The 19,903-nt window shown below is 38.1% G+C and overlaps 1 protein-coding gene across 17 annotated transcripts in view; it reads left to right on the top strand.

Moving 5' to 3' along the window:
* The window catches only part of Macrod2 (mono-ADP ribosylhydrolase 2), a 1,947,949-nt gene that overhangs the window by 58,793 nt on the left and 1,869,253 nt on the right, over window positions 1-19,903 (top strand). For 16 of the 17 annotated variants that reach the window (XM_060383167.1, XM_060383164.1, XM_060383165.1 and 13 more), the window contains exon 3: window positions 14,562-14,669. In XM_060383167.1, coding sequence (XP_060239150.1) covers window positions 14,562-14,669 — 108 coding nt within the window. Of the gene's footprint in view, window positions 1-14,561; window positions 14,670-18,135; window positions 18,549-19,903 lie in introns of those variants that run through there. The other variant, XM_060383173.1, reaches the window with a different exon arrangement.

Below are 19,903 nucleotides of genomic sequence, written 5' to 3'. Positions count from 1 at the left end.
CTAGTGACAGTTTTCCAACATGCATACTCTCTGAGAAGTGGCCCTATCTCTTGTTTCACTACTTCTTTGCTTTAGCCTGTATTGAGTTTTTTCCTTAAGAAGTTTTGTTTTTTATACCATGGTTTTTATTATTGAGTTACATTATGGAGATATCATGAGCTTTGGAACAAAAACTGAAATTAATCATAGATTGTCACACTTTCTTGTATAAGCCTTGCACTCCTTAAAAATTATCACTCTTTTTCAGTTTAAAAAATGTACCCATTGAGTGTAGAGTTTTCTTATAAATCATTCTCCTCCATAGGTGAATAACGTCTGCTTAGCATTGTCAATTTTATGTTTTAGAATTTTTCTTTTCAAAGCTTTAATTAGATTGGAAATATGTATATGTTTGTTTTTTCTTTTTAAGTCTTTTGGTTTGTTTCAAATTGTTATTTTCCTACTCTTTAACTGAATAAATTAATTTGTTTATTCCAGGTTTTTCTAATAATTTAGTTTTCTCTCTCTTTTTCCTCCTACCTTCTGTGTATGTGTGTGTCTGTATGTGTATGTTAAGTTTTCTGTCTGCTTCCTAGTGCAACTTTGACTAAAAACTATTTTATGCCTATAAAGATAAACTTTGTTGTGATTTTGTTTTCAATAAAATGGATCTGTAATTTATGTAATTTCCTTTATCTAAAAGTAACTTAGGGATATGGCTCTGTTGGTAAAGTGCTTGAAGCACAAATGTGAAGACCTAAGTTTGAATGCTAGGCATCTATATAAAAGCCAGGCATGGTGACATGCATTTGTAACTCGAGCAAGGCCTGTTCCCAGTGCTGCCTGGCCAGTCAGTCAAGCCAAGAGTTCTGGGCTCTCTGAGAGACTGTCTCAAGAAATAAGGTTAAGAGCTGCAGAAGAACAGCATTCGATGTTGACCTCAGGCTTCTCTCTGTGTGCGCACACGTATAATACGTACACTATATTCACAACAAAAATAAATAAAACTATCTAATATTATTTAGGGTATTTTAAAATTGTGAAATATATGTGTTTAAAATATTTATAGAAGAATAAAGCATGTGTGATTTTTTTTTCAAGAATTTTTCTTTTGATACTGTTTTTCTTTTAAGCAGTATTTAAAATGTTTCCGAGGCACTGAGAAACAAGGTGCATTCTCTGTGGGGTATAAGGTGATGTGTTTGTTTATGACTGCTTCAACTAGAATTCCATTACTTAAAAGTATCTCATTCTCATTCATCAGATGGTGGACATCTAGGCTAGTTTCATTTCCCAGCTATAGTGAACAGACCCTTAGAATTATACCAAAGTTATGTATAACTGCTTATCATTTTCTCAGTTCCTCACATGTTTTAGTTATGCATTATTTGATTCTTAAAAGTTTATTATTGATACCTTCATAATGGGTTTTATTTTTGTTAACCAACAATAACCCTTTTCAATAAATCTTGCAGGTCTTTGGCTATCCAAACTAGGGGGAGAAGAAACTTGACCTTGTTTCCCACTGTGCACAATTACTGAAAATTTAAATGTGAAAAGTAAAATAATGAAGCCTCTAGATACCTTCCTTGTCTGCAAGTAGGCTGATTTCTTCCATTTTTAGAGCTCTCTGAGAATGAGTTGGTGTCTAGTGAGGAGAGCACTGGAATTCTTTTGGGCATTTTCCCTGAAGAAAGGACGCAAAGAAAGTGGTTTTTGTTTTTTTTTTTTTAAATTAAGTCTTTTTACTTCTATAGTCTTACAATTTTTCTCTATGTCCCTAGGTCATGCATATATATCTTGCTCTTGCTTTTCAAAATTGTATAACCTTTTCTGTATTTTCGACATGTTCATACACATAACGTATTATAAAATTTTCAACCTCCCTTATTACCTTCTGTTACCCCCTTCCTTTCCCTCTTGACCCCTTCTCACTGAGTCCCCAAGGCTATACCATTAGAGAAAATCACTCCCTCTTGCCCAGCACCAAGTAACAGTCATTAGCTCTTCAGGAAGGGGTGGAGCTTCATGGTCACCTCCTATAGGCTTGGTGGAAAGTTGGAGAGTCTGTGTGAGTATCCATAGCCACTTTGTGCTCACAGTTTCACAGTTGCAATGGCAGTGTCACATTTGGATGGTAGCATTTCAGAACAGCCTTTCCCATCCTCTGGCTTATAATGTTTTTCTCCTCCCTTTTGTGTGATGCTTCTTCATCCTTGAATGGAGGAGCGGTGTTGATGTCCTATTTAATGTTGAGCACTTATCAACCACTTTCTCTGCTTCGACCAGTTAGGAGCCTTTCACTAACCATTACTCCGGTCTTTTCCTGAGAATTGCACTCATCTATGGATATATAAATATGTAGAAGGCAGCTTGATACATTTCCTAAAGGAAATGATGGTGTATTCTTCTGCTTGGACCTATTCTCACTCCTACCATAGGCTTTTGATAAGGTTTATAATATCAGATATGTTCTGTAGCCCTTCAATCAGAATGGTTATTTAAAAAAAAAATAGCAGATGCTGATGAGGTTGTGTGAAAAGGGGAACACATATTCATTGTTGGTAGGAGTATAGAAGGATATAGTCCCTATGGATCTCAGTATGGTGGTTTTTCAAAAAGCTAAATATAGAATTTATATATGATCTGGCTACCACTCCTGGGAAATATACTTGGAGGAATTTATGTTCCATGGTAGATATACCAGCATATCCATGTGTAGTAGGGGTTTGTTCATGGTAGCTAGGAAATTATATCAGCCTACCACCATCTGGTGAATGATAATGAAAAATGAGATACGTTTAAGAAGTAGAATTCTAGTCAGCTTACAGAAATAAATTATGAATGCAAGTGGAAAATACTGTACTAATTCAGGTAAACCAGGCACAGAAAGACACTGTTCTTCCTTATATGTAGGTCCTAGCTTTGAATATTGAGTTCTGTATTTAAACTTAAGTCAGTGTAGAGGCCAGAAAGCAAGAAAGGGAAGGTGAGCAACTAATGAAGATATAGTAAAGCACAGAGGGTGTGAATGTGTGTGTTGGGGGTAGATGGGGATAATAGGTGTTAAAAGACCTAAACCATGTTGATTCAAGGGATGAGGTGAGTGAGGCTGGGAGAGGGTTAACAAACACTAAGGATTTGTGATAAAGCCATATGTAAAGCTGCTCCTTTATAAACATAGACATATCTATCTCAAAAGGTATACAACAGGAAGAGCTTTCTTCTTATGGCTAGAAAATGCTGCTTCCAGAAGACACAGGTTACTAAACAAGAACTTTAGTGCCAGGTGTGGGCTTTATTGGCCAGAGAGGTAACAGAGGCCCCTAAAAGGATAGCTACTGTTGCCGTTATTCTTGGTTGCCTACAGAGCTAGGTAGTAAGACACTATGCATGTTGATTACTGAGAAACCAAGGTGGAACTAAACAAAGCTTCCTGTCTGCTCGCTAGTATTCACAGTGCCAGAAGGTGCTACTCAGGCTGCCAGGAGAGAAAACTCACAAATACTTTCCTTCCAGGCAAGGGATGCTCACTGCTGTGATAGTGACATGACTATTTGGGGGTAACTAACTGCTTTTGTGATTGGATTTAGACTCACTCCACTGGAAGGAAATACACACATGACGATACAAGTCTGCTTTAAAGTATTTCCTAAACACAACAGAAAACAAAACTAAACAACTTTCAGTGGCGTTAAGGAAAGGGTCTCTAACCTTTGAGCATTTATAAGAGTATGTGTTATAGAGTGCTTCAACAAAAGATGACAAACCGAAGGGCGCTTGCAGTGCGTATACTTGACAAATAATTTTGTATTGTGCAAATACTTATTAATCAATTTGATAAAGACAGAGACCCCAGCCAAAAAACGAGAAGGAGAACAAGTATTTAATAAAAGTGGGTGACACCTTCCATCGTCAGCTGGAGTAGACTTAGACATCTAGGGCTGTGGCTGTGTAGTTCAACTGTGGAGGGAAAACCTACCCTGAACGAGGGTTGCACCAGTCACGTGCTGGGGTCCCTGGCTCAGGGACAGGCCAGAGCAGAGAGTGAGCTGAGCACCGGCATTCCTGTTTAGGGGTCTCCTGCCTGTGGACACGTGAGCTTCTGCTTCCATGACTTCCTTACTCTAATGGGTACCCTGAAAGCAGGGTGCAAAAGAAACCCTTCCTAAGTTGTTTCTTGCTGAGCGTTTGATTATAGCAGTAAGAAAAATAATATATGTGACTAATAAAAGTGCTAAAAATTCCTAGTCACTAGGTTAATGCTGTAAGGGAATCTTACAACACTAACAATAAGTAAAATGGTTAAAAATGAGAAGATGAAAAATAATGTGTTCTAGTAAAATACAAAGGACAATGAAACTTGTGTTCTTCTGCTGAGAATGTAAATTGGGAAAATCATTTCTGAAAATTACATAGCAGTGTCTTCATAAAGCATATTTTTGTGTAGTGCGTATGTCCAGCCATTTCAGTAAGAATTGAGAGATAACCAGTAAGTAAGAAGTATAGCACTCTCATCGTTTTTATTAAGAAAAACCTGGAGAAATGTCCATTGGTAGTAAAACATCCATCAGTACTAAAAATGGATAGATTGTATGTTCCAGCCAATACTAGATAGCAATGAGAACAGCAATAAAACACAAATTATAGCAGTATGTAGCAGCAAAGAAGTTATGCAAACATTCTGTTGATTAAAGTAAGCCAACATGAAAGAGCGTGTTGTATATTATTTTATGCATATGCAATTCAAAAGCAGAAAAAAATGGAATGAGACTCTCAGTACAGTGGTTACTTTTGTGGGAAAGGAAGTCTTTTATGTTTAATGATGTGTTTCTATAATTATATATAGTCACTTTACAGCCTGATCATAGCTCTTCTCACTCCTTCCAGACCCACCTACCCCTTCTATCCTCCATCCCTTATCCCTTTCTCCTCAGAGAAGGGGAGGCCCTCCATGGGCACTAACCCACCCTGCTACATCAGGTTGCAGCAGGACTAGGTGCATCTTTTTCCATTGAGGGCAGACAAGGCAGCCCAGCTATGTGAAAGGAATCCAAGAGCAATTGCTCAGTGGTTAAGAGAGAGGACCTATAGACCCCCTGCTCAGATGTAGCTGATTGGCAGCTCAGTCTCCATGCGGATCTCTGAGTGAGGGGAGGAAGGGCTGCCTCTACAATGAACTCAATTGACTGCTCTCTCATCACTTGTCCCTGATGATGCAGCCTTGCCAGGCCATGGAGGAAGAGGATCCAGGCAGTTCTGATGAGACTTAACAAGCTATGGGCAGATGGCAATAGTGGAGAACTCTGCCTTTTCAGTGGACTAGGGGAAAGGGATGAGGGGGAGTTGAGGGAGGGGGCTTCAAATGGGATATATAATGAATAAATTGTGAAGAAAAAATAAAAACTAAAAAACTAAAAAAAAAGAGCACTGGCTGTTTTTCCAGAGGAACTGTGTTTGATTCCTAGCATCTGAAAAGCGGCTAAAGACTTGCTATAACACTTCCAACGAATCTGATGCCCTCTTCTACCTTGGAGGGCATTGCTTGCAAGTGGGGCACAAACGTACATGCAGGCAAAACAGTCATACACACAAAATAATAAAGTAAAAAAAAAAGTGGTAGTGGTGCACACCTTTAATCCTAGCACTTGGGAGGCAGAGGCAGGTGGATTGCTGTGAGTTCAAGGCCAGCCTGGTCTATGAAGGGAGATTTAGGACAGCCAAGGTCACACAGAGAAACCCTGTCTTGAAAAACAACAAAGAAACAACAAAACAATCCATCTTTGGGTGGTAGTGATATATTTGTTAACAAGAGTGTTGGCTGCATACATACATTGACTTGGAGATATTTGAGGGAGTGGTTCATGGCCTTTTGACTCTTCTGTATATATGTTATGATTCTGTAAAAAAAGCTAATGGAAAACAAGATGTTTATTTAGTGAGAAGACAATCAAACAAGCAATTGAAATTCAGTACAGTGCAGCTCTACTTTTATTGCTACGATAGGTGTCAAACCATAAAGTTCTCTGCCAACCTCATAGCCAGTCTCAGCACTGTCCTGCTGGAGTTGCAGGGTATTTTACAAACAGCTCCTCCTCTCTCCACAAGCAATAAATGAAAACCACACAAATCATTGTATTTTATTTCCTTCAACTGCTATTTTAAATTTTTTATTTGCTGGTAATATCTTTAAATATTTTACTGCTTTCTTCATATTGCTACTTTTAAAACTCATTTACTAGGCTTTGAAGAGTTTGAGTCATCTTCATTTGTTGCATAATTGTTTTTACACCTAAATTTTAATGCTTTGTTTCTATTATTATGCAGGATATATTCTTTTTATACGTATGTATATCCTATGCTCATTTTATTTAAAATTTATTTTAAAACTTATTATGTATGTGTGTGCATGGTATGTGTATGTGGGTGGGTGCACACTTTATTTTTAATCTTACTGAAATTTGCCTTTGAAAATTTCCATATACTTAAACATGTTTTTTACTTATCAATATTAAGAACAAATTAAGCTCTAAAAAAAAGTATGGGGTGAAGTTGAAAAGATTTAATTTCTCTGTTCTTCCTCTTCACTTTTTTTATTGATGTTGTTCATGATTCAGGGTAAACTTTACTGTTAATTTTTGGATTTTACTTAATTCAAAAGTTAATCATGGTTGCTTTTAAGAGGAGGAAGAAAAGGAGGAGTTAGTTGTAGACTTATTCTCACTTTTGTGACCATGTTTACATATAATAATTTACTCAAAACTTTATTGAATATCTACTGAATAGAAGAAAGAAAGAAAGAAAGAAAGAAAGAAAGAAAGCCCACCTATCTTAGCAAGCTTTATGTTTGGGGGAAGGTGGCTAATAAATAGTAAATTTTGTATTTTGAAGGTTAATGAGAAGAGAATAAGTCAGATAATCAGATGGAGTGATAGAGTATGGCTGGTAGCAGTTGGAATTGTTGCTATCTTACGTTGGCCAGAGAAACACTGAAGTAGTACCATTTACTCTGAAAGTTGAAGAATAGGAAAGCTAAGTGAAGAGGAGTCCCGGCTTGAGGGTATCCAAAGTCCTGGTTAAGTAGCAAGTTCATCCTTTCTGGGGTGGATATCTTCGTGTGCATGTGCACATCTGCATGTGTTCATGTGGAGGCCAGAGGTCTTCCTGCATCACCATATGTTTTTGAGGCATGGTTTCTCACCAACATGGAACATACAGATTTGACATAGCTGGCTGGCCAGTGAGCTTCAGGGTTCCTCCTGTGTCTGTTTCCGAGTGTTACGGTTACAGGAACTACCTGGCATGTTCACTTCTCACATAACTGCTGAGGCTCTGTAGTCAGGTTCCTGCACTTGAGCCTGAGGAGCTTCACCATGGAGACATGCCGGCTCCAAAACTCCATCTACGAAAAAGTGACTATTTGATGTGTGCTGAACTTCTCTCCCTTCTTTTATTTTGTTACACTAGGGATTGAATGTAAAGCTGTATACCCTCTAGGCCAGTACTCTGGATTAGGTATAATCCCAGACATTTATTTGGTTTTTATTCTGAGATGGCAATCTAACTAAATTGCTCTTGTCTTTGACTAATTTTCAAAGACAAGCCCCCTTAGCCTTTTTAGCACTTGGGGTTTATAAAGGTCTGCACCACTAGCTTGCCTGCTTAATATATATATATATATATATATATATATATATATATATATACACACATTTTTTTGTCAATATGTGAAATATTTGAAATACAGTCCTGATCAAAACAGGTCATGTTTTTTTGTTTTCATAGCACTTACATCTTACCTAGAACAGGGGATCAGAAGGACAAACTATATCAGACTGCTAAGTGCTATGAAGAAAATAAAATGTATTATGGGATGGCATGAGGAGATGACACTATATAGGTAGGAAAGTAATGGAATGCTTTCTGAAGTGCTGACATTTAACAATGTGGAATTTGATAATAGATACTCATGGAAGTCAGAGAACCCAGGGCCAGGTTTCATTTTGGGTTGGAACAAAGAGGTAAGAACTTGGGTAGGATTGTGTAGGATCATGATATAATAAGCTTAGACTTCCCAAGAGCAGTGGAAAGCTGTATTATGGTGTAAGACTAATTTGCTTTAATAAAAAGACAAGTTGGTTAAGGACTTCAGACAGAATAGAAATTACTCTGTGATGGAAAGGCTCCCCGTGAAGTTGGTACCTGGATCTTTTTTACAGTGTTGTCTGAAGACTCTGATTTCCTCTATTTTAGTCTTTAATCTACTTGATACAGTGTTATCTCTATTTATAGTTTACCATTTATTCACTTTGTATCCCAGCTGTAGCCTCCTCCATCTCCTTCCAGTCCTTGTTTGTGATAATGTACAGAAGTTCAAGAAGATACTTTTGAGTCATTAAGTTAATCGTTTTAACTTTGTGAGGGTCTTTTTGTTTGGTTTAGAGAAAATCTTACTACACAGGCCTGCCTTGGCTTGCCTGGCTCTCCCTGGCTCTCTGTTTGTAGAGCTGTATGGCTTTGAACTTGCAGGCACCTTCCTGAGTTCTGAGATTATGGGCATGCACCACCAAGTCCAGCAACTTTTATTTTTATTTATTTATTTTTTAACTTTTATTAATTATACTTTATTCACTTTGTATCCCCCCATAAACCCTTCCCTCCTAACTTTTACTATTTTATGAATGAACATGTTGTGCTGTTGGAGTTCTAACCATTTTTAAAATTATGTCAGTGATTTGAGATGTAGCCTAGTAATTCAGAATAGTGGTCCTTTCTAGTTTGTTGAAGAATCATCAGAATGTAAGATCCCTTGAGTCCTCCAAAGGGATTCTGTCTGGTTCTTTGGAATACAGTTGGTGGAACTATCTTAAAGATTACAGAACAAGAGATAGAAGCTTTAGGTTTAGTGATTTTTAAAGCAGAAAATTAAAATACCTTGTCTATACTGTTACCATTTCTGTATAGGAACTTTGATTAATTTGCTGTACAACTCTATTATTCCCTAAAATATTTTAAGTGATTAACTTGAAAATTTCTTTTATATTTATCCATTTATTTTGTTATTTCACCCCATGCTGCATTCATTTTCCTTGGCTTCTTTCAGCAAATGAATATTTACTGTGTACCAATAATTGTGCTACAGATCTGGAAGAAGTCAGTTTATGGAGAATCCAAGCCTCTAGCCTGAAAGTGCTCCTCTCCAAGACTGAGAATCATTTGTAAACAATGGAGAATTCACAAGTGCCCATACTTTCAGTATTCCTAAAAGATAAATAGGAGTTTATAATAGGATGAGAACATTTGCAAACATGTTGAAACTTTAGAGGCTGGTCTTTGAGAGCAGGGTGATGAATAAATCATAAAAATAAGATCAACAAGACAGGTGAAAGCCTGGGTATTTTATCTTTGGTTTAATTAATTTTTATGTTACAATTTAAGAAGAGAGGATGAATTTGAGATATTTTGGAATAATTTGGTAGGATTTTGATACTCAGTTGGATATGAGTTAGGAGAATTTAACTTGTTCAAAATCAGGAGATAATTGGAAGAGTTGAGGAAGATACAGAATCTGTAGAGCTGTGACATCTAAAATATCAGCCATAATCTGATGGTACCTTCAGGCAATACCCTTTCTGTAGTCATCTCAGCAAATGACCACTTCCTCACTTCTTACTGTCATAGGCTAAGTTTCTATATTTCTCCCCTCACTCCTATTTAAATAAAGCAGAATGGTTTTGCAGTCTGCATTACTTCTAGTGTAATAGGCTGCATGTGTCTCAAAAATTCTATATTGGTTGAAACCAAATAAACAATAAGTGATGCACTTAAGGTTTTATGTGCGAAAACATTTATATATTATTTTTATGATAAAATGGGAAATGATTAAATGGCTCTCAAGACAGTAATTTGTTTGACAAATTAGGATATCTATTTGCTCAATGGGAAAGTTGGGGAAAGCCTGGGCTGTTGGAATAAAGGGATTTATAAGTGATCTCATGTATTCAGCAAAAGTAAACTTTATTGCTTATTTTACAAGAGAAGAGTTGAGGTCAACTGGAAGTTCCACTTTGTTTTGTTCTTCCTTTTTGATTATTTATTTACTTTACATCCCAATCACAGCTTTCCCTCCCTCTTCTTCCAGCCTCTCCCTCTCCCATTCCTTCCCCCATCATGGCATCCCTTTCTCCTCGGAGACAGAGGCCTCCCATGGATAGTGGCCCTTCTTGTCATATCAAGTTGGAATAGGACTAGGTGCATCTTCTTCTATTGAGGCTAGACAAGGCAGTCCTATTTGGGGAAAGGGATCCAAAGGCAGGCAACAGAGTTAGAGACAGCCCTGCTCCTGTTAGGGATCCCATGTGAAGATCAAGCTGCATTTCTGTTACATATGTGTAGGGGACTTAGTACTGTTCCAATCATGCTCTTTGGTTGGTGGTTAAGTCTCTGTGAGCCTTGAATTCTGCCTAACATTTGGCTGTGGGTCGCTGCATCTCTTCCCATCAGCTTCTGGGTAAAACCTCTCAGATGACAATTGTGCTAGGCTCCTGTCTAGAAAATATCATTATATTATATATCATTATCCTATATAGCAAAATATCATTAATAGTGTCAGGGGTGGGCTCACTCTCATGGCATGGGTTTAAGGTTGGGCCAGTCATTGGTTGGCCCTTCCCTCAATTTTTGCTCCGTCTTTATCTCTATACATCTTATAGGCAGGGTCAAGTGTTTTGTTTGTTTTAATTTGAGACAGGGTTTCTCTGTGTAGCCTTGCCCGTCTTGGACTTGCTTTAGTAGCCCAGATTGACCTCATACTCAGAGATCTGCTTGCCTCTGCCTTATTGGGTGCTGGGCTTATAGTCAGGTGCCATTGTGCCCAGTGGGTTGAAGGTTTTGTGGGTGGGTTTGTGTCTGTGTCCCCTTTCCTCCATTACATGTCTTACCTGGCTACAAGTGGTAGTTGTTTCAGGTTCCATATTCCCTATTGCTAGTAGTCTTAGCTAGAGTCACCCTCACTGATTCCTGAGAGTTTCCCTTGCCCCACTCATCGATACCAGTTCTGTATCTCAGTTCTCTCTCCCTTTGCCCTCCCATGCTTATCCCACCTGTTCCAACCCCTACTCCCCACCCTGTTTCTTCTCTCCATACCTCCCATTTGCATCCCCACCCCTGTACTATTTTTATTCCTTTCTTAGTGAGATTCAAGCATCCTCTCTTTGGCTTCTTTGGGTCTGTGGGTTGTAGCATGGTTATCCTGTACCATATGGCTTATAAAGTGAGTACATTCCATGTGTGTCTTTCTGAGTCCAAGTTACCTCACTCAGAGCAATCTTTTCTGTTCCATTTGTTTACCTGCAAATTCCATGATGTCCTTTTAAAATACTTGAGTAGTAGCACTACAATGTGAATATGTGCCGCATTTTGTCCAGTCTTTGTTTGAGGGTTTCTAGGTTCTGGCTATTACAAATAAAGCTGCTGTGAACATAGTTGAGCAAGGGTCCTTGTGGTATAGCTGGGTCTTGAGGTAGAACTATTCTCAATTTTCTGAGAAACCGCCAAATTGATTTCCAAAATGGTTGTACAAGTTTGTACTCTCACCAGCAGTGGAGGAGGGTTCCTCTTGCTCCGCATAACCACCAGTATGTTTTGTCACTTGAGTTTTTGATCTTAGCCATTCTGATGAGTGTGAGGTAGAATCTCTTACCTGACTCACCACTTTGAAGGGATGCCTGACCAGGGAGCTGTGAGCTGGAGCCGTGTTTGGTTTTTCTATGCTCTCTGTTTTTTTATATGTAGCTTTCAGGTATTCTATTACTTCTATTGTGTATGTTTGAAGCCCCTCCTCTTTCTCTATTGGGATTGAGTCTGTTTTCTTATTTTACTTCTTTCCTTCACTGGCTCAAACAGAGGAAAACTGTAGCCTCCATTTAAGCCAGAAGTGTCATCCATGTTTAAAATCATTGCTGTGGAATTCTTTGCTCCATCCTTAGCTTCATAAGATCCTTGTAATCTCCATTTAAATACTTTTGAAGAGACACTGTAGGGGAGAAGATGGCACATTCTCAAGGCATGAGAATGTCCAAGGGGACAGTGTAATGCAGTGCATCTTCTCAAGGCCTGAGAGCGGACAATTGTCAAAGACAGTGTGTATTTTAAGTGGCAAACATAACAATATCTAGAGAATTTATCATTTTAGGCATATTTTATATTTTCAAATTTCAGTGATTGTTTTTAAAATCACTAAATAAACGACTTTCTCCTGGGGGCATTTTCCCATCCAGGTGATTGACAAGTCCATTTGGATTGTTCCTTACAAGGATGAGGGGAGGAGGGAAGGAATGGACACATCCTTGGGCTTTATTGTTGTTGTTGTTGTTTTTTATCTTTTGTTGTTTTTTTAACCACAAAACCTCTTGATTCACAGTGATCTTGTAAGGTGTAGGGCTCTTAGAACCAAATTTAGATGCTTATTAATTTATGCCATTCTGAGCAGCTCAAAATGTTATATTTTCTCAAATAGCCAGAGATAGGACTCAAGTTCCATGCCTCTGATCAGTACTTAAGAGTGCTGCAGTCTCAGTCATTGGTTTGCTAAGCTATTGCTTATGAAGGAGAGGTTCGGCATCAATGTCCTGAGGTCCTGCCAGTATCTAGCAACTTAATGTAGCATGGCAAATAGAGTAGTGCACACAGAGCACTCCATGAGGAAGCAGGGGCTTAGTTTATGGACCTATGTCTTAAAAGTAGAGAATAGCTGATAAGTCCATTTTGTCACCTCCCTAATACAAATAAATTTTGTTTTCTTTATGAATATCTTGCTAATTTAATACCCATAGGAGTTCTGACATTTTAGGAGCCTTTTGTAATATTTATTGTAGTCCAGTAAACTTTAGCTGGGAACCAGGATTTTTAAATTTAAAGGTCCTAAGAGCAGTAATGATAGGATGCAGAACTCATGGCCTTGCTGTGTGAGGAATCTTAATTGCATTGACCTATGGATATGTGTTTGTGGCCGTTTTGTTGATTGATGACTGATGTGGGAGGGCCCAGCCCACTGTGGGTGATGCCACTCCCGGAGAGGGAGCCTAAGTTGTTTTAGAAAAGCAGATGAACAAGCCAGAGAAAGCAAGCCTTCATCAGTATTCCACCATGGCCTCTGCTTCAGTTCTTAGCCATTAGGAGCCTGCTTTAAGTTCCTGCCCTGCCCTTTCCTGGTGTGGGCTGTAAGCACAAGAAATAAAACCTTTCACCTTCGTGGTTGTTTTCAGTCATGGTCTTTATCACAGCAGGAGAGAACCACACTAGGACAGCCCCCAAAGACAATTAGGTAATTTAGGTGCTTCAAAACCTATCACTTCTTGTCTTCTAAATACATTAAAATTACATGCTCATCAGGAAGTGTTTTATCGAATGGATAGCATTATAGTTTTCCATAAAAGACATGCAATTTCATAAATACTTACATTTGAGTTTATAAATGTTTTAAAATATGATTAAATTATTTTTATATAGTCTCTATGTATTTGAAGACATTTATCCATATTTCTTTGTTAAGCAGGTTGACTTTGTCTTAAAATAAATGACAATTCAAATTAGTAGTACTTACCTCAAGTATATAACAGTGTGTCAGGTTTTATAACAGCTTGCTGGCTCTGTGTATTGGGTGCAACTATTTTTCCTGCATAGTAACATTGTCTTATAGAGCGAAAAGTTAAATCTAATGTGGTAAGGAAAGAACATTTTCACAAATTTAGATCTTCCCAGGGTGGGGCATCTTTTTAGACATAGCAGAGCTGAAATCAAATGGTCAAATAAATATGTTTTGAAAGATTCCCTTAAATAGCTGGAAAAAGTGGAAGTAATCTCCTTCACTACGGAATATGGTTTCTCTGTTGTTGCACATATCTGTTCATTATGAATATAATGATATTATAATGAAATTCATAGTGTTAGATTTTTTAATGACCATATATACTGCCCGAAGTTGTTCAAAAATCCTAACTGACCACTGGTAGAGACAGTGCATTATACTGAAAGTAGAGTGTAAGTAGAGAATAACTCACACCCTTGGTACTTACACATATTTGAGATTTTCCTTTGTAACCCTGTGACTCATACTGGCTCTTATAGGTGTTGTGCTTAGAAAGCAGTTGGTTAGTATTGGGGGAGAAGGTTCAGTGAGAAGAAGCTCTTGCCATTCCAACATGAAGACCTAAGTTTGGCACCCAGAACCCACATCAATAGCCAGATGTGTCTGAGTACCTGTAAGCCCAGGGCACCTATGGGAAGACGGATGTGTCTGAGTGCCTATTAGCCCAGTGTGCGTATGGGAAGATGGAAGCAGAGATAAGAATATGCAGATGCTGTCGTCAGGTTAGCTTGGCACATTCAGGGATAGGGGACCCTGTTTCAAAACAGCGTGGAGGGTGTGGACAGATGCCTAAGGTGGTCCTGTGACCTCTACACTTGCACCATGACATGACATACCAATGCACTCCTCAACATGAACCCACAGATGCATATACACAAAAAGTTGTTGATTAAATTAGGACTATTACTATTAATATGTATCTCTTTTATTACAGAAGAAAATACACAGGAAACACCACAGATGAAGAAAAGCTTGAGTGAAAAGGTTTCTCTCTACAGAGGTGACATCACACTGCTAGAGGTGGATGCAATAGTCAATGCGGGTGAGTGGTTCACTTTTCTGTATCTTATTTGCTGTGCCTTTACAATTTTAAAACATTTCCTGTATTGACTTGGTGTGGAAATGCCTTATAGCTTTTTCTTTGTGATGAAAGACATGGAGGATTTATTTATGTATCCAATTAAGAGGCCGGGACGATAGGAGGAGTGGAAAACCATTGTAAAGAGTTGTTCAGGGCGAATCTCAGCGGTTATGTGATTACCGGCTTCATGCCTGCGCTACGGAGAAGCAGTGGCTCAGCTTTCCCTTTCTTTTGCATAAATCACGAGTATTCAGTCAGATTATGCCAGCCAGAAGAAAATGTGCACAAATTATTTCTTTGCTTTCAAAGTCTCACTTGTGTATAAGTTTTCATTTTTATTATGAAATGCATTTCACTGCATATCTTAATGTGTAATTTTCTTCTTAGAATATTGAAGGAAATATGATAGCATGTTATTTATGTTGTTCTTGTCTCCTATATGTTTCTTGTATAATTATATATAAAAGGGATGTAACATTTGTGATTCTATACAGGTAAATATTAATAAAATGATATGTGCTTTAGAAAGCTAATCCCTTTGTAGGTTGAAATTGTCAAACAACAGTAGGTCTAGACTTAGGTGAAGGCAGTCTTTAACCTCTGGGCTCATTAAGGAAAGGAGATGGTGGCCATGGATTGCTGAGGAGAGTTGCAGTGGAGGAACTATTTGACTCAGGGGATCTTTTCAGTATCTAAAAGGTCAAGCAGAAAAGGACTTTTCATTTACTGGAAGATGTAAATGCTTATAGAAGGAGTGGCTGTGGGGAATTGAATGAAGACATTATTCAGGTGGCTCCTTGGAGGAGCCATTAGGGTGGTGGGTTTTTCATTAATCATGGTGGCTCAAAATACAGCAGTTTAGAACCAGGACAGAAGATAGAGTTAAGGTTATTGAATCTACTTCCTGGGCTTAACCAGCCAGAAGGGGAAATGGAGACAGAGAGTGCATGAGTGAGATGACAGACTGGGAGTGTAGACTGGGTCCAGACTCGGCAGAAGCTATCCGGTGGCCACCTGTGGGTTTTCTGTAAGCTGAGAAGAAGAGTGCTGACTTAGAGTTATCCACCTCTCAGAACACAGCGAACGTTGTTTTCCAGAAGTGCAGGGTGTAGGGAAGGTGATTTACACAGTCAGTTCTCAGATGACTCGCTCAGTCCGCACAGGGCAGCAGGAAAATTCTTGGAGATGACAGAGGAAGAACGGGGCAGAGTTCTTGAGGTCTAGCAGGAAGACTGGCAGTCCAGTGAGCTTGTTCACCGTTCAGAGTTCTTGTTCACAGTTCTTTGTAAAAGGACCAGTTCTGCCATAGTCAGGCTCAGTTTTCTTTCAATGGCTCTTTGCTTCTGTTCTCCTCTGATGCCTTTGTCACCTTTTTGAGATGGCATTTCCTGTCAAAAAGGAGTGCAGATTGTTGCGCCTGTGCCCAGTCTGGCTGTCTTCTTTTGGCTTGATTTCTATCCTTCAGTCATCTTGAAGGCTCAGATGTTCCTTATATGTAGCCCAGGGTGTTTTTATTTTTATTTTTTTCCCTCTAGTATATGGGGCCTGTGAAGAATTCAGGGTCTTGGAAAATACCTCATGAACACTCAGGCACAGAGTTTTAGTTCAATATCCCTGTGGTTAGTAACTGATCAATGGTTTATTATGCCAGAATTTTTATGAATATATAAACTTTAATTCTAAAATACTTAAGATTTGAAAGTTTTTATAAAAGTACTACCAATGTTTTACTATGTTTTTGAAATTTTTAGCCAATAATTCTAGTTGCTTCTTTTTCTTCTTGTTAACATAATATTGCATTTACTTTGTTCACTCGACAGTGACAATGACTTTTCTTGGGTTCTGTTAGCTGTGTACTTATGTTCTTCCCCAAGAAGCACATAATGGTACTTTCTCTCTTTATTGTTTCACCACCCAAAGCAATGTCTTGACTTCATGTTTTTAAGAAATATTCACACTGTGTATGTGTTAACCTGACTTCATGCAGCTGAATATCACATCTCTAATAGCGTATTCTGCACTGAGGACTCAATACAGTGAGGCAGGTTGGCTCTGATTTTAAAAATCATTTGTTTAATCAAGCAATAAAAATATCTGAGTAATTTTTGTTGACATAAAATATTGTTAATCAGTAAAAAACATCATTAGCTCACTCTTTTGCTTCTCGTCCACTGTCCTTCCCTTGTATGTGTAGTTTTCTCATGGATGTTGCAGAGGGTCCGTGACTATGCTGACTTAATGTGAAGATAGGATTCACCTTCAGTACCTTCTAGCTCTCTGGCTGAGATGCATATAATTTGGCTGGGCTCACAAGGGCTGGCTCATCAGGTAGTTTCTGGGTGGATGGGAAAGAAAATACCAAATGTACAGGTAACGGCTCTATTTGCAGCTCTCTGTTGTGCAGCTTGTTGGCCTGGTATGAACAGAGAGGCACAGCTGTTAGCTTTCAGGTACACAAGGCAATGTGACAGAAAACTCCAGAGCTGTCTCCAGCAAGAGGCAGTGCTCACAGTCAGGTGGCAGAGCTGTCCCGCTGTCACTTTCTGCCAGACTGCCAAGGTTCTTCCATGACCATGTTAGTATATTGAAACAACTGATCTTTATAGTTGAATGGGAAGGTTTGATATTTTATACTTCTTAATTAAAATTTTGTTGAAATCTCTTAAACTTTCTTAAATGTTACCTGAGATAGGCTCCCCTTTATTCTTCTTTTAGGCAGTTGCACACAAAAGTGTGTGTTCTAGGAAAAGAGGCTGCAATAGGCAGCATTTAGCTGTCAGGGAACTAACATGCATTTAGATTCAAGCACACATAGGTTCCAGTTCTCACACTTAGGACTGTTTCAGTTTTAAATCTTATTTTGAAGTAATTATAGTAAACTGCAGGAAAATAAAGAAATCCATGTAGTCTTTTGCAAGCTTCCAGCAATGGTGGTATCTTGTAATCTGTAGTATAACATGAGACCTGAGATGTTGATATTCAAATATTCGTAGCAGTTTTGATGGAAATAGTTTGGCATGGCAGAGAAAGGGTCTCTCAGTCAACTGAAGTGTCTGGACAAGGCAAACACAATTTTTATAGTATTTGATAGGAGAAACTCAGGTTTGATATTTCTTACAGTGTTGAGGATCACATTTAGCCCTTGAGCATTTAGTAAACACTTTACCAGTGAGGTTCACCCATGTTGTAGGGAATTGATACTTATTTACTGCTGTTATCTAAACTGCAGATGTTAGTCTCCACCATGTAATGGTTTGACATTGCTAACACCATTTGTAAGTGTGTACATAGGTGCAGTCTTATCCCATGTAGAGACTCCTGCACCCAGCACCACAATTCACATATAGAACCATTTTATTAAGAAAAATACTCTCTTCTATTTTATGGCTTGTCTCTGTACTCTGTTAATTGTTTCCTTTGTTTGCAGGTTTTTACTTTCATGTCATCCTTTTGTTCTCCTTTCACTGTTATTGCCAAGAAAGTAAAATCGTGGAACTAGAGAGTAGGAAGATGTCCAGTGGAGACTGAGGGTTGATGATGAAGGGATGGAAGATTGTCGATCAAAGGGATAAAATTTGCACATACATGGGAGAAATAGTTTTTGATGTCTATGGCACAGCTGCATGATTATAAGCAATTATAGTGCCTATTTTCAAAAATAAGATTGAATGCTAAATGTTTCACTATAGAAGTAGGAAGCAAGGATTTGGAGATGTTAATTATCTAATTTGATCAATCTGTATTTTATACATATATCAAAATATACTATTTTTATAAGTGCATGTAATAATGATCTTTTAAAAGGAATATAGACAATAAAATGTTATATAAGAGTAATAATCATGTGCTGTATGTAATCTTTTGGATCAGTTTTCCCACTGGACAATATGTCCTTTAAAGCTATTTATATTGTTTCATTTTCTCTGGTACCAAATAGTATTTCATTCTGTTTTTCTTCTGATGGCATAATAGACTTAGAAAAGATTTTAGCCATTCACCCATTGATGGCCATTTGGGTTCTCTGCTGTCTTTTGCTATTAACAGTGAAGCTTCTATGAACTATGAATATATTCTATGAATATTCAAGTTTCTGTATGACTACAGGTTTCTGTTTCTGTGCTATTAATAACCACATGTGTTATGATAAATGCCTTTTTAATTTTATAAAAAACCCTGCAATTTTCCATAATTTCTGTATTATTTTACATTTCCAGTGTTTGAGAAATACAGTTTCGATAGCTTTTTACTAGTATTTGGTGTTAGAATTATTTTTTATTTTACTTCACTAGGTGTGTACTGGTGTCTTATACTTTAATTTGCATTTTCCAAAGAATTAAGTTGTTGAATATCTTTCCATATGTATTTCCATGCATATTCCTTCTTAGATGACATATTTGTTCATTTATAATGAGTCTCAGAATCATCATAAGATCCTTGTGAAATTTGGGCATTCTTATTTTAAGCTTCTGTCTAAATCATATCTTCTTAAAGTATATTATATCCACATGATAATTATTTAAGAGCTGGGTGACAGATGATCATTTGACATAGTCCTGTGTTCTGTAGACAATAAGGAAAATGTTAATTCTGATTTTATGGGTTTCATAGTTGGAAAACCCATTTTTTTCCTCTAGGCCTGAATATTTATTTAGTTCTTTAGACAGCTTATTGGCACTGTGCTTATAACACTTGCTGTCAATTGCTAACCCCAGATAGATCAGGTTAATTATTCGGTCTCTTAATCTTTAGTCTTTTCACATATAAAGTGGGACTAATACTGGAGACAAAGGTCAGAGGAAGATCATAAATAATATGTGGAAAGTATGTAGTTCAGCATGACACATGGTCTGCACTTTGGTATAATTCAGCTGTCGTAGTTATTAATGTCTAGCTCTGGAGTGGATTTCACTCGTGCTTTCTGCTGTGAGATAGCCCACAGCAGGAGGCCTTCCACAGTCAGCATTCCTCCAGCTTCCACTGTAAGCATCTGTTTCTAGTGGACAGCAGACGCTCCAGCTGGAGAAGCCATTACCTTCCTGAGCAGTTCTCCAAATGCCATCTTCCTCTGTGATCCTCACCGTTTATTTTGAGACAGGGTCTTCCCCTAACTCTGAACTCACCCATTGGACAATACTAACTGACTTGCACCCCAGGGGTTCTTCCCAGTGCTAAGATTGCAGGTGCTTGCCCCTCCC

The sequence above is a fragment of the Meriones unguiculatus genome, chromosome 4, assembly GCF_030254825.1.
Source record: "Meriones unguiculatus strain TT.TT164.6M chromosome 4, Bangor_MerUng_6.1, whole genome shotgun sequence".
NCBI lineage: Eukaryota > Metazoa > Chordata > Mammalia > Rodentia > Muridae > Meriones > Meriones unguiculatus.
This window is presented reverse-complemented; position numbering and strand designations above follow the sequence as displayed.